The sequence below is a fragment of the Schistosoma haematobium genome, chromosome ZW (assembly GCF_000699445.3).
Source record: "Schistosoma haematobium chromosome ZW, whole genome shotgun sequence".
Classification (NCBI taxonomy): domain Eukaryota; kingdom Metazoa; phylum Platyhelminthes; class Trematoda; order Strigeidida; family Schistosomatidae; genus Schistosoma; species Schistosoma haematobium.
Genome location: NC_067195.1, coordinates 18,644,029 through 18,659,837, shown reverse-complemented (window position 1 = coordinate 18,659,837; position 15,809 = coordinate 18,644,029). Strand labels below are relative to the sequence as shown.

Here is a 15,809-nt window from a genome sequence, read left to right as displayed (position 1 = left end):
GAATAAAGTAGTCTATTCATACAGATGCCATTAGTTGATCATTGCACAATGTTCTGAACTGATGAGAGATAGAAATGTGGATTGTTAGGTTCCAACCCTTGGACCAATAGTGAAAACACTTAGGATAACATATATAATGATACAAATATGGATAATAATAAACACGGAAAAGTAAATAAATAAACAAACCATTGTATCGGTTAGGTAGATTTGCCCTTCAAAAGATGTAGAATGATCACACATTGGTTGTGTGACAACAGTCGATTGAGTATTTCTGTCATCATCCGAATTGATATGATCATTACAATTATCAGGTGATTTGTGCATAGAATGCTTTTCTGTCATTTGGTCACATGATCTCTGAATTGAATTACTCGGATTACTAGCAGGATCAACCATATTATTATTATTATTATTGTTATTATCAATATTGTTTCCAGAAATTTCTATCTTCATATTTGAATTATGAGAAATTTTATTGACAATTTTCTCCTCTGATAACTTATAACTTGTTGCTGAATCTAAAAAAATTACCATTTTCATGATACGAATAAGTGGTGTATAATATGAAGGGTATTTACATTATAAACTGACATAATATTGGTGAATCTTTGAAAATCACACAGCAAGCATTGTTTTATGCTAGATATGTACAAATCACGAGTTTGAACTAGTGACCTTACCTATGTGTGACTGAACTTAAGCTTCTTATTTTTCTTAGTCTTACGACATAATATCATTTACTCATTGAACTAATAATAATATCCAACATTTGGTAGTGGCTAAATAACAGATACCTTCAAATAAAAAAAACTAGATTATTCTCTATCAAAATGAGTTATAACCTTGTCTACAATCTTCCTGCTAAAAATAAAGGAATATAAAATGCACACAGTAACGTTAAAATTCATTCAAATATGATCAATTAAAAAAATATTGATTGACGTCAAGACCATATGTACCTTCGTTGACAAAAAAGAAATATAACTGATACAGCAAAATTAGTACAATTTAATTCACCTTGAAAACGCCAATAATTTAAGAATTGAATATTAAAATAACAAACGAACAGGACAGAAGAACAATCAGACATGCAAACACTAATAAACGCAAAAAAGCAGAATATGAAGATATCACACCACCACCAGCAACAATCATGCCATAAGATTTTTGTAATGATGAAGAGAAAAACAATTGTTTTTACGTTATTTATATTTATTTTTAATTAATTGTCCACTACTCCAGTTAATATAACAGATAACCAACTGACGTCAGCAAATAATCGATTAATTAATCAACTAAAAATATTAATTTTGACTAGAATTGATCAAGTCATCATGACATACAGATTTATGCATGATTACACCTGAACAGTTTGCTTTTATTTACTTTGGAAAAAACGAACTAATAAACAAAGAGAAGAAAGGAGGATGTAAACAAGAAAGATTGAAGTGACCTAAAGAGATTTGACAAAAAAGGGTTTCGTCGAATCAAACTACATTTGGTTACATTCCCAGGTAACGTGACTCACACAATCTGTTGTAGTGGCAAACAGATGGATCCCGAGACTCTGAATTTCAATATAATTACATAACTTCCTCCCGAAAATTCATTCCTATTTTTTTTCTTGAACTCCTTCATATTTAAATTCATTGTAGCATTATTGATTATTTCAATTCTTTGGTATTTATTTACCTTGCTTTGTTGATGCGATGTGATAATACGGGCTGACGGACGTCTATACACCAGGTCTTATATTGATGATGACTGACTAGACATTTCACGATCGTTTTATAAAACAAAAAAAAACATTTAACAGGTTGATGATGAATAAATCTATGTCAGAATAAGTGGACAATGTAATTTTTGTCTTGAAATTGAGAAAAAAATTATCAAAAAACAGCAAACTAGTAAATCAAAATAAAGGCAGATCGTAGTCAAATACTAAAGTGAATAAGATGGAAAGCCTGATGACAGTACTGTTCGCTAACTAATAAGTAACTTCATTTGATATAAAATATTAACATAACAGTTTATAGCTACGAAACCAAAAAAATTGCAAGTTTTTTTTATGAAACTCAGACAACAAAAGGAATATATAAGAGTATTATTTATCGATCGAGAATCCTACGGCTTTGGTATCTGAAGCGCTCTCCATTACCAACGACTAATATTTCAGATTCAAACCTAGCTACACCTTATCTAGCCAATCGAATAACAAGACTGCTCCTACCACAATATTTAGAGTATAACTCAAAGACAATTAGACAAATCTACACTTGGGAAACAAGAACTATAGTCAAATAAGTTACAATATTATTTTGTTTTAATCGATATACTACTAAATTGAGGATGAATAAAAATTACAAACTGACTATTAGAATGATAGCATAAATTTAATACACAATGAATGTTGAATAACTTTAATTTCTACAATACTGCAATATTCCAGTTTAAAATGTTTTGCTTAGCGAATTTTATAACATTTCACAGTTGAATTTGCACCATCGAAAACCTCGAAGCACTTGTCGGGCGAGACAGTTATCCACCTCAGAGAATGACTGAAGATTTGCGTAAGAACACTGATCGATTGTAGTTAAATATTAACACCATCGGATGCCGGCTCAGTGGTCTAGAGGTTAAGCGTTCGCGTGCAAAACCGAACATCTTGGGTTCGAGTCCAGCGTGCGGGGTCGAGGGTGCGCATTGCTTAGGAGTCCTATACTTATATGAAGCGGCATTTCAGTGTTTCCAGATTTTTAATGGTGGTTTAGCTTAGATCGACTCGTGAATTCAACTGCTAAATGTACTAAGATCTCCAGATATCCCCATTCTGAAAATATAATTGTATTTATCATATACTGAGAAATAAGTCATGATGTCATGGTGTTATAACGCGGCGTTTAATAAATCCACATAAACTCAGAAACTTTTAATTGTTTATTCAAGAACCAGATATCAATAATAACAACGTATATGGACAAAATATAGAGTAGGAACCGATGGAAAAATAATTAATATAGAATAGTTTACAATATATTTCTGTAGTACAAAAGAGTATATCTGTCTACCACACTTACTAGCCAATTATAGTTTGGTTTGACCAAACGTTCCAAATAGAGTAATTAGGCTTTAAAACTAACTTGATATACCAATACATTTTCTAGCAATGTAACTTAAATAAAAAATAATTTGATAGCACCATTTGTCAAATATATTGTACACAGATTGATAGACAACTACACAAATTTACCAATTGAATCGAAAATAAAAAAGACCCCAAATGGCCTGGTTCGGTCGATGGTGGGAAGGGTTAGCTCTACTACTCTTAGTGCTCTCACATGGCCACGCATATATAGCCACTGCCAGGGAATTCCTACTCACTGCCTTTTCGCAGCAGGGGTGTTGTTTACGAAATTGAGAGGAGGAAAAGCGAATATCCGGCGCCTTAATCGGGTTGGTGGATGTAGAGGACCCACCTAGGGCAGTTGGAAAACCCTGATTCCAAACCAATGGCACATATGGGCTCCAGAATCCTAAGGGACCAAATGGCATATGAACCTATTGTTGGCCACAGGCTACCATACGACTGCATCTCCTAACGTTGCTTCAGTGCCTTATGGATTAGACCTCTAGGTTAAATGCTCCGGATGTGGCTCCCTGAGGAAACCACGTTGTTCTGGCCTTCACACAAATGGGATGACGAAGTGTGGCGCATGTGTATTTGGTGCCTCTTTTTACCAATATTTATATGTTTAAATAATAATAATAAGGAAATAAAATTACTTTCTTCTAATACATCGCACGCAACTGATGCCGAATATATTTATTATTATTCTGTACAAATAATAATATATACTAAACTCACGTATAATGAAAAATTAACAATCGTTAAGTGAATAATATTGAAATATAACAACACATAAAAGAAAAAAACACTGTAAACTCCCACTAGAATATTATAACTTGTCTATAAAAATGGATTCCATACGTTACGTACGATATACATGATTCGTTTTTAAAAACAAATGTTTACATGCAGTTTTTCTAAAATTAAGAATATTGGTGAGAATTTTATTGGCTATACTAAGAATATTAGCAGCGTATTATGAATTCCTATACTAACAATAATTATAAGCACCCTAGCGACTAACTCCGGAAGGTAATTTTTAGGATTCTAGTCAGAAGTCTTGACTAGTGGGGTGCAATCGTATCAGAAATGAAGCAGCTACTCATGAATTAGAGTGTAAGACAGTTGCGCAATAATACGAATTGATTAACGGTAGAAATGTAAACGATTGGCTCGCAACTCAGTGATCTTAAAGTTAAAAACTCGCTGGGAAGCCTGAAAGTCCTAGGTTCAATCCCTAAGAGATGGTGCATGTACACTGTTGAGGAGTCTCACAATAGAAAAAACAGCTGTTCAGTGCCTCCTTTTCCGCCTTCATTGTTTGGCTAATTAAGATAAGTTTGTTATGTAAGTTTTAAAATTCCCAAGAATGGTATAAAAAAATTTTACGAATTAAATTACAGGTTAAAAAAATAAAATTACATTTCAAACCCAGAGAATAAACTTAAACGTATGACTGAATGAAGTGGTGGATTAAAGTGGATCAAAGTACTAACCATCCAACCATTAAAACGCAGATTCGAACACAGCTGCTCCGTTTATTTTAGTTTGGTAAATTGAGTAATATTACTAAATTTTGGAGAAACTTAGTGACTCGATGGTGAGTACATAGATCTGCACTTACCAAATGAGTTGAATTATTTTATTGACTAATATAGTGCAGAATCAAACTGGTTGGATTATCAGAACTTTGAGAATTTCAACGATGAACTTTTACATTCAATCAACACTCTACTGAGAAAAGAATAGCCAATTGTATGTTTCTTTGACAGTTTGTTAATACGCTAATTGACTGCAATAATAAAACATAACAGATTACTATACAGTTTCGAATACGTATCTAATAGGATAAAGAAACACAAAATCATTTAACTACAGCACAATAAACAGAGCATTATCAAAATAATTAATTTACCATATCAGTAAGCGAATATTCAGTCTTAAAAAGTAAGAAATCATTAATGCAGAGAGGTAAAGGAAACAAACGAGAATGATGTTGTCAATGCAAGAGAAATGGAAGCATTCACCTAAAAACAAGCGCCTGTGGTAACACAAACAGATAAATTTAAACTAGAATATTAACAATGGAAAAATGCAAAACTTAACAACTAATAATACACAATAAAGATTTTCAACATAAATACAGTCAAGTTTGAATGAATGACATAATTTATATACTTCATTTCTGAATTCATTTCCCCCCTGATCTAAAACATCATGTAGTTAAAAGTTACCATCTTTTCTATTGTCCAAACAAAGGACGCTCTGTCGAAACAGAGTGTTTAGTATCAAATGTTAGCTACTGTAGTCAGATGTAGTTATTAACGAATTAATTTTTCACTAAGTGTCTCATATCACAAGTTGATGACATTGGGGTAACTTGTCTGTTATAATATGTCAGTTTATTATTATTATTATGATGATGATGAAAATTCATGTTAACGCTTTTACAACAGAGATAATAAAACGACTAGGTAAGTTTAGAATCAATTGAGTTTAGTGTCAATAGTCTTTATACAATGCGTCTTCCTATAATAATTGAGGTTGTACTATTATGGTGGTCAATAATTAACTCCTTACCTTTTCAAATAATCTTTCAGTAAAAAAAGGCTAAAGACAAGTTCATTGTTCAGTCATAACTATCAGTAACACTGTATACCTGTTTTAAATTGAATCTACTTGTCAAAAAACCTACAAAAGTGAATTACTTATATAATCATAAAAATTTAGGACAATAAACATAATGAATGAATTACTAAACACATACTAGGATGTAATATTGTCTTAGTGAATGGAATCGAAGCATTGATCAAAATTTGTTGTAGACGTGTAATTTCTGTTTCGTAAGGTTCAATTATTGCTCGTATATAGTCATCATCATTATCCTCCTCTTTGTTTGAACCAATGTCATGATTTGCCCAAAAAGATGAAACAGTGGATTTGTTTAAAATAAAATTATTTGTTAGTGCTTTATGACCAACACGTCGAACTAATTTCTCTACTTTATCCAATGCTTGATTAGCTAAACTTTGAGCTGACTTTTTTTCAGCGATAAGAAGTGATGATTTGGAGGTTGGACAATTCTCATTTTCAGTTGGTGATGAATGTGATGTATCGTTTGAACATTGACCATCTATAAACTGATGTAAATAACCCTATGATAAATGAAAAATAGTGAAGAAAATTAGATTTGTGATGAGTTAAAAATTATATGGTTGGGCTAAACTATCGAGTTTAGGTTCATCTAACATCTACTGAGACAAAACATTGTGGGTGTAAATGCTTAAAGTACTTCACTTAACTATTCATATTTATGTTAGCAAGACAAAATTGAGCAAATGGGACACTAGAATTTCCAGAGTTACTAATAATGGCTTTTAATGGACCTATATTTGACTCCAGGTATATCGTTTGCCGCTTGTTACCGAAATATACATGTCGCCAATCCTCGTATATAACCATCGACTTAAATTACGTTAAGGAATAACGGAATTAAATAAGCCAAATACGAGAATGAAGTTTTGAATACGTATATTTTGTATAATGGTTGATCAGTACAGACAGTCAGAGAGACGGAGCGAAAGAAGTAAAAAGAAAAGAGAGAAGCGAAACGACGCACGGTGAAGAAGGCATGTAAGCGAGATCGTCTTAATCATGTGTGACTCGATATTTATAGTCAGACAAAATAAGTTACAGATGTGTGATGAGTAAGATAAGAAATGCATACACATACGTTCATATAAAAAATCAGTAAGGGTTAATAAGAGAATAAGTGACAGGGTAAAAATATGGTTTGAGAAGATTGAATAGATTGATATGTCCAGAGACTAGAATAACCTATATGTGCTTTATATAGTACCAGCCCTTACAGGCTAAAAAAATGAATCATTCCTATTCATATATCTATAACTACAGAGAATCGTTCAAGTTAAATCTGGATGGGGTTAATATCCAATAGAATCCTAATACACACTAACTAATAAGAAAACATTTGTAATATAAAAACCACAGAAAATATTTATCATGCTTACTGGTCAAGGTTTACAATGATGTCAGTGTACATGCACATAAAATAGAACCAATAAATTATTAATAATCAATGAAAGTACTATGAAAGAAGAGTAAAACAAATCACATGCTTATTGTGTCTTGCAACATCTGATAAGCCATACTTTAGAAGATACTAGAGAAATATAGTATTTCTGGAAATTGAATTATCTCATCCAGTGTCAAATTTTAATCAAAAAGTATCATTCTAGTTTATGATACAATAAACAAAAGCCTTGAAGTATAGCTTAATCATTGAGTTACAACATTTAATTAAATGACAAATAATTCAGATTGTAATGCATTTAAAAATCTGTGTAGTTTGAATACCAGTTTTCAGTTTATTTTGATTCAATTCACTCAATTTATTAGTATCGATAGTATAATTTATTAAAACACAATTAATTGATTTTGAAAAGAAATCACTTTTGACCAGTGTATATTGAAGTTTTAAGAACTTGATCCATAAAATGACCTAACTAGTTTCCGTTATGAACACACCAATATTACTTCAGGTGATAGTTAAACTATTATGAGTTGCGTTAAAAAACTCCAACTATAGTGTCTGAGAGATATTTGACCGATTATAAAAGGACCACTACACTGAGTGACAGTCCTCAGAATAGCTATGAGACAGCCAATAAAGTTTAAAGGCATGCTTAACTAGTAGGTATTCGGTTACTGACGGCTCTGTAAAATTGATTAAATATGGTTGAAACATTGGGGTGGCTGCATTAAAAATAACGCCTACATACATTACCATTATCACTATACACTTGATGGATCAAGAATAGTTTGTAAAAGGACTAAGCATGGATGAGTTAAGGCATGACATTAGTCTATGAAGGTATCCGAAGTCATCGTATGTTAACAGATGACAATGTAACATAAGTATCCTTTAATTATATCGCTCTATATTTTAAAGTGTAATTTTTCCAACAATTTTTAGCAATTGGAAATAATCCTTAGTTTGGGAGTCACTGGGTGGACGTACGTGAGATGTGATAAAGCTACCGAGGACAGAGTTCTAGGGTCATAAAAACATTAGGATGATTCCCTTTAATGTGACTAAACACATGTTGCTAGGTCTCACGATGACTGACACAGCGAAAGTAAACTTTCAGGGACAACGATAACTGGATAGGTTTATCAAGGATAGAATTCATCTGACCATCATATAGTTGGAATTACCGTATGGTAGAACTGTCCGTCTGAAACTTTATAACCAAACAAGTTTTTCTCTACACCACTACTACCACATAATTCGCCCAAAGCTGTCTCCAGAATCCTGTCGACGGGAAAATTCAAGACGGAGTCTAAAACTAAGTAACCCTATGTAATTTCAGTGTTGTACTTGAACAATGGGGAAAGGTGGTTGTATACTCTCACTCTCGTGAAACGAGCGATGAACATTTAAATAAACTCAAACAAAACACTATTCAACAGATAATTTCAGAGTAAAATCCCATCCTAGGAATTAGGTGCCACATTGATATCATAAAGTACAATGATTATTGGCCTAAAATATGTACGAATGTTCAAGCATTTGATTGAAGGGGGGAAAAAGATTATCCAATGCCTGACCTGCGCCTCGGTAGTAAGTTTATGTTTTTGCACGATCTGCACAGTACGATGAACTAGAAAGTAGCGAAATTGTATCCAGATGGTTATAAATATTGCATACATTTCATAGGCTGTTTCTGAGAGTGTATATAACAACCATTTTGATAAGTGATCGAACACATAGTTTCCCATAACTTTTGCCTGAAAACAATTACTCTTCTTGCACTTCGTCAATACATTTGCTTCAGATGCTTCGGCTGTTCAAAAACTAACAGTTCAAAACCATTTAACAGACCGATGTATTATACAATGAAGAGAGCAAGAATAAAGATTTGGGCAAAACAATATGAATTTATTTTGTTTAGTCAGCTGCTTACAACCTATGCTATCTTAGAATTATCGTGAAAGTTGACATACTTAGTACAGTGAAATCGGTTAGGTGTGAATATGTATCATTATGATGGAATGAAGATTCAAATAAAGGTATAAATTGCTTGATTGTGTAGTTATTTCTGTGTTCTAGAATCTTCTCTAAATTACTGTATTTATTTGCAGCACTGCATATTTTCCTAATTTTATTACCTTTATTCTAACCGTAACTTCACCATGCCGGCTCATTATTATCAGTGTGTAAACTATGTTAATGTTGATTTTAAATATTATAGTTTGTAAGTAGCCCACTAAATAAAATGAATTCATGTTATTCGGCTCAAATCTTTATTCTTGCTCTCTTCAAGATTAAAAAGCGAACTATATGTATGATTTTAGAAATGGGTTTTTTAATCAAATCACACTACTTGTGTTGGTTGGATGAAATAAAATTAATGCATATCACAAGAAGTCTACTACAGGATGTATATAAGTAAACAATGTTAACAGATGATTCCACACTGAAAAATTAGCGCAGAGTCACGCACAATTCTCTAACCAAAAATTCACCTGTTCAGAAGCTATCAGCAGCGAGGACAACTCTTCATCATACTGTCTTTTCAAGGTTAATAAGGCATCCTCATGTTCAGTCATTAACATTTCTGCAGCGCTTTTAATATTTGCCAATTCAAGTTCAAGTTTGACTAACTGTTTCCGTGACTCTACGGCCTCATTCTGTGCATCTTTACAGGCTGACTGAGATTCTAATAGTTCCGATTCTCTGTCTAACAAGACAGATTCTAAACGACGTTTAAGTTCTTCATCGGTTAACAGGTCTAAAATGTTTGAAATAAACGGAGGTAAAGAAGGTTTGATGAAGCCATCGGTTGTATTGCTAGGAAAATTTTCACATACAGGTGTTTTTTCGTGATTCGAATTATGCGATAACATAATTGTTAACTCCACAAAATAAACCAGTATTATTCCACAGATCAATTGAAAACAGTTCCTTGCATTACGAATTTATGGAGAGTGTTATTTGTGTTACTTTTGACAGAGAACTCTAAAAACAGAATGAAGATTGAAATTTCATTGAAATATTATTTTAAGTTTTAAGAAGAGATAATACAATAATGACAACATGGATTTGAACATCTCATACGTTGTATAAACGTAATAAGTAAAATAGACTGTAAAATAACTGTTGCGATTTACCTGAATGACTTAATTTTTAAAGATATTTCATAATATTCTGTTGTATGAATTCGATAAATACTGATCACATATTACCTGTTAATCGACAAACAATACAAGTAGAAGTTTAGGATTTTCTAAGTACCGAACTTCAGTGTTTAGAACCCCAACGACACGTATAAGTTTTATACGATTTGTAAACATAAAAAAGGCTATAGCCGTTTAAATGAGTTGGGAATTCAAATTGATTTACTGTTTAAGAATGAAATCGCATGTTATTCCTCATATCACAAAAACAATTAATGAAGGTATAGCCTCTGAAAATTAAATTACTTGAGTTGTATAAAAGATCTGTTATCCAAGAATTTTTAGTCGATCAACAAAAGTTGTTCACATGATAAATGACCTGATTTCGCCACCTCAAGGTGTATTTACAAATTCAATCACTCTTGTGGAGAGGTTTCAACGACATTTCCTGTCGGGTAATTTATCTAGTATATTGGTAAGCATTTAGTTGGAAAGGGTCGAATGGAGTCATTACACAAATCTACTTTATTAAAATTGACCTATAATAGCTACGTAATAAGCTGGACTAAATAATTCAGTCATTTACCATATTTTTCTTCAGTGTCCAGACGAGATTCAGAATTACCTATCACAAATACATTAGGACTATAGAGATTCGAAAACTCCGCCAATGAGACTATAATTTATGGACGACCTTCGAACGACGCTAAAGAGATCTTGGGAATGTCAGCCTATATACTACAGATAAATGACGGTTATAAAACAGTGTGAGGAATTAAGATTAATATTTACAGTTGATAGTTAGGGTTAGGAATCAGATATAGGGTTTTCATCACGAACTGATATCAGCTATAATGACAAAACTCTATTTAGCCAAATGAATGAATTGATTTCGCGCCAAAATTCAAGATCTGTTATCGTAAATCTGATTGGTTCATCCACAAATTATAGTCTCGCCACTCCGACTACACCCTATCGAAGAATAAATGAATGGTAGCTGACAGGAATTACTTATGAATTATTATTACACATATTCCGATTAGATAACTATTAAGTAACTATATTAGATGTAGATCAATATTATTTTTATTATAACTCCGCCTGGAGCAAAAGTTAGGTACGTGAGAGGTATTGTTGTTAAAAGAAGCACGAAATGCACCTGTAGGATGGGAATCTCATGGATCCAGAATCATCAAAGCATCATTCAAAACAAAGAAGGAGGAGAGCACAATGAATGTTATCCAATGATATGCACACACCAATGATAGCAACGACGACAATAAAGATCAATTCTATGAAAGGCTGCAACCAATCATGGCGAAGTGCCCAATAAAGGACCTCACCATTCTGATAGGAGATCTAAACGCCAAAGTCGGAATAGACAACACCGAATATGAAGATAACATGGGACGACATGGACTGAGAGAGAGAAACGAGAATGGTGACAGATTTGCAAATCTATGTGCATTCAACAAAGTGGTCATAGGCGGCACAATATTCTCACACAAACGAATACACAAAGCTACATGGATCTCACTGGACCACACCACAGAGAACCAGATAGATCATATTTGCATCAGTACAAAATTCACAATGAAAAACGTGAAAACCAGGAGAGGATCTGACATAGCTTCAGATCATCACCGGATTGTGGCCATGATGAAAGTGAAGCTAAAGAAACACTGGACAACTGGGGGAACAGCATTACAAAGGTTCAATAAAGCCTTCCTACGGGATACTAACAAACTCAATGAATTCAAAATAATTCTCAACAACAGGTTCCAAGCCTTACAAGATCTACTGAAAGAAGAGGAAACTACTATGGAGGACAACTGGAAAGGTATCTGTTATAATCTCTTCTTACGGTAATGACCCAGCTATTCCTATTGCTTAGTATTCTTGGACACCGATTCATTCGACAAGTCCCCAAATCAGAACACGGTTGAACAGGAAGGAGATTATATTCCAAATAACAAGGTTAGATGGAAGCAAGAAGCAAGTCAGAAGCACAATAGGGAAAACGTCAGTATATTTATAGTTTTTACATAAGAATATTCCAGAGTATTCTCCAACTATCGACTAGTGCTGATTGGATAAGAATCAGCCAATCAGCGTGCACCAAAGCAATCATGCATTGAGCATGCTTTAATCTAGTCTATGTCCCGCTAACAGTATCATAGAAGCATTAACTTCAACATGTCAGGAGATTCTGGGCCGCAACAAACATTATCATAAGGAATGGATCTCTGTGGAGACACTGGACAAGATTCAAGCAAGGAAGAACAAGAAGACAGCAATTAGTAACAGCCAAATTACAACACAGAAAACCAAGCCACAAGCTGAATACACAGAAGCAAACAAACAAGTGGAGAAGAGCATTAAAGCCGACAATCAGAAATACGTAGAAAAACTAGCAACGACAGCGGAAAGAGCTGCAAGAGAAGGAAATATGAGACAGCTATATGATAGAACGAAGAAACTAGCAGGGAAATATAGTAAACCAGAGATATCGGTCAAGGAGAAAGAAGGCAGGCCAATCGCTGAAATTCAAGAACAGAGGAGCAGATGGGTAGAGTGCTTTGAGGAACTCTTGAATGTACCAGCTCCAGTTAATCCAACGGACATTGAAGCAGCAACCAAAGACCTCCCAAAAGATGTCACTGCACCAACGACCGAAGAAATCAGGATGACAATCAGACAAATCAAGAGCGGGAAAGCAGCAGGACTCGACAATATACCAGCTGAAACACCGAAGTCAGACATTGAAGTAACTACAAACATGCTTCACCTTCTATTCAAGAAGATTTGGGAGGAGAAACAAGTGCCGACGGGCTGGAAAGAAGGACACCCCATCAAGATCCCAAAGAAAGGCGATCTGAGCAAATGTGAAAACTACAGAGGCATCACACTACTATCAGTACCAGGAAAAGTCTTCAACAGTGTTGCTGAACCGGATAAAAGACGCAGTAGACGCCCAACTTCGAAATCAACAGGATGGATTCCGTAAGGATAGACCATGTACAGACCAAATCGCAACACTACAGATCATCTTTGAACAATCAGTTAAATGGAACTCGTCACTATACATCAATTTCCTAGATTATGAAAAAGCATTTGACAGTATGAATAGGAGAACGTTATGAAACCTTGACGCTACGGTGTACTTGAGAAAATCGTTCACATTATCCGTAATTCATGCCATGGACTACACTGCAAAGTCGTGCATAGAGGACAGCTGAGAGATGCATTCCAAGTAATGACCGGTGTCAGACAAGGCTGTCTACACCCCACCTTCCTCTTCCTTCTGGTGGTTGTCTGGACTATGAAGACCTATGCTTCTCAGAGGAAGCACGGGATACAATAAACAGCCTGGATGCACCTAGACGATTTAGACTTCACAGATGACCTAGCTCTCCTGTTCCATACACATCAACAAATGCAGGTCAAAACAGTCAGCGTAGCATCAGTGGACCCCAACACACACAAGGAAAAACCAAGATCCTCAAATATAACATAGAGAACACCAACTCAATCACACTCGATGGAGATCTGGAAGAGTTGGGAACTTTCACATATCTAGGAAGCACCATCGACGAAAAATGAGGATCCGATGAGGATGCAAAGGCAAGGGTAGAATTCCTATAACTGAAGAACATATAGAACCCAGATCAATTATCAGGCAACATCAAAGTCAGAATCTTCCATATAAACATTAAGACAGTTCCACTGTACAGAAATGAAAAGAACCACCACAAGCATCATCAAAAAAGTACAGGTATTTATAAACAGCTGTCTATAAAAGATATTCCACAACCAATGACCAGAGGTGGTTTGGACACAGTTTACGCAAATCCGGTTGCAACTTCGGTTATTTAGGAAGTCTGGTCAGTCCTAATGGGTTGGTGTCTAACGAAATCTCAGTCAGTCAGCTACAACGTAGGATCAGGCACATATATGCATCGGTCCCAGTTGCCATACCTCATTAGCACAACAAGATGAACACCGGATTCATAAAAGTAGTTAATTCAGAGGTGGTAATATATAAAAGAAAGATTGCAATAAGGATATAGTACAGGAAGAAAGAATTAGTTCGTAGAAAGAAAGATATGAAGCGATTTTAATCTCTTAGTTTAAGGGAAGATAGAGAGTGTATACACCGACGCCATTGTGATCGATTCTGAGTCATGTCATCAAGAGTCTCCAACCATTGGTTACGATAGTCACGCGGACCCCAACCAAGTAGTCTGCATCTACCAACATGGCTCAGACTAGAAGTTAGTGACTTCAAGCACTGATGCCACGTTTTGGTTTGGCCGCCCCTAACTTTCTTCCAAACATCCCCAACACCGGTTAGCACTGCACGTCGTGGTAATCGGTGTTCAGGCATACGCAACACGTGACCCAACCATCTCAGTCGATGAAGATTCACAACCTCATCAACTGATTTACCATCATTCCTTAATACTTTGCGTCTAAACTCACTATTACTTACCCGGTGATCCCAGAAGATGCCAGCAATACTTCTAAGGCATCTGTGGTCAAATACTAGTAGCTTACGAGTGTCTTCTACTCTTAATGGCCATGTTTCGCTGCCGTAAATTAAAACAGAACGGACTGCCGCGCAGTGTACTCGTCCTTTTATTGATAGACGGATATCTCACCTTCGCCACAGGTGACGTAAGTTGACAAAAGCCAAGCGAGCTTTTCGAATCTGTCTGTATAAACGGTAGGTTGATGACATCATAACCATAGGAGATAAACGTGAAGATGTGAACCGCTTGCCAACCTCAAGAACCTCAAGCCAAAAGCATATTTCACTTACATGCGAAGAAGAGAAGAATAACCAAACTTGTTTTTCTAGACATACTGATTAGTAGCAGAGATGATAGTTCTATAAAACGTTCTGTATATTGAAAGCCAATATGGACCTGGCAATATCTTAATTTACATAGTCACTGCCCAATTAATTACAAACGCGGATTAATAAAGGGCTTATTCGACAGAATCAATCACATTTGTACTAGCGATACTATTGAAGTAGAGACGAAGCTCTTAACTGAAATATTAATGAATAATGGTTATCCATTGAACCTTATAAACCACTGGAAGGGTTGCAATATCATTAGACCTATGACGCATCCGGCACCCAAAAAGCGAGTTTACATTATGTTACTATTTAGAAGCGATTCATATAGTTTCATGCTGAAACGGAGACTTAAATTAGCCATCAACCGGACATTTTATGCAACCCAACTTGTTATTATTGAAAAGACAAGGCCTACGTTTCACCAAAACCCAAATAGCACATAAGCGATTGTGTCGCATTCACTGTCTAATAGTGCGGAAATACGTACATAGGGAGAAGTAATCGTGATCTGCAAATAAAGGTGGCGAAACACATACCCAAATGGCTGAAGAAACAAATGAATTCCAATGGTCAAATAAGGTCACAGGATAGACAGACATCTACCTCAATTGC

At 34.8% G+C, this 15,809-nt stretch overlaps 1 protein-coding gene across 3 annotated transcripts in view; it reads right to left on the bottom strand.

The window, feature by feature from the left end:
* RABEP1_1 (Rabaptin, RAB GTPase binding effector protein 1) overlaps window positions 1-15,809 on the bottom strand; it is a 37,029-nt gene that overhangs the window by 10,511 nt on the left and 10,709 nt on the right. Inside the window, exons 3-6 of one of the 3 annotated variants that reach the window (XM_051210595.1) lie at window positions 9,680-10,172; window positions 4,755-6,285; window positions 684-1,771; window positions 190-521 (exon numbers count right to left, since the gene is read on the bottom strand). Coding sequence is in view for 2 of the 3 variants with exons in the window: in XM_012944740.3 (XP_012800194.1) it covers window positions 190-521; window positions 5,898-6,285; window positions 9,680-10,060 (1,101 nt within the window). In the remaining variant the exon portion in view is untranslated. Of the gene's footprint in view, window positions 1-189; window positions 1,772-4,754; window positions 6,286-9,679; window positions 10,173-15,809 lie in introns of all 3 variants that reach the window. The other 2 variants (XM_051210594.1, XM_012944740.3) reach the window with 2 other exon arrangements.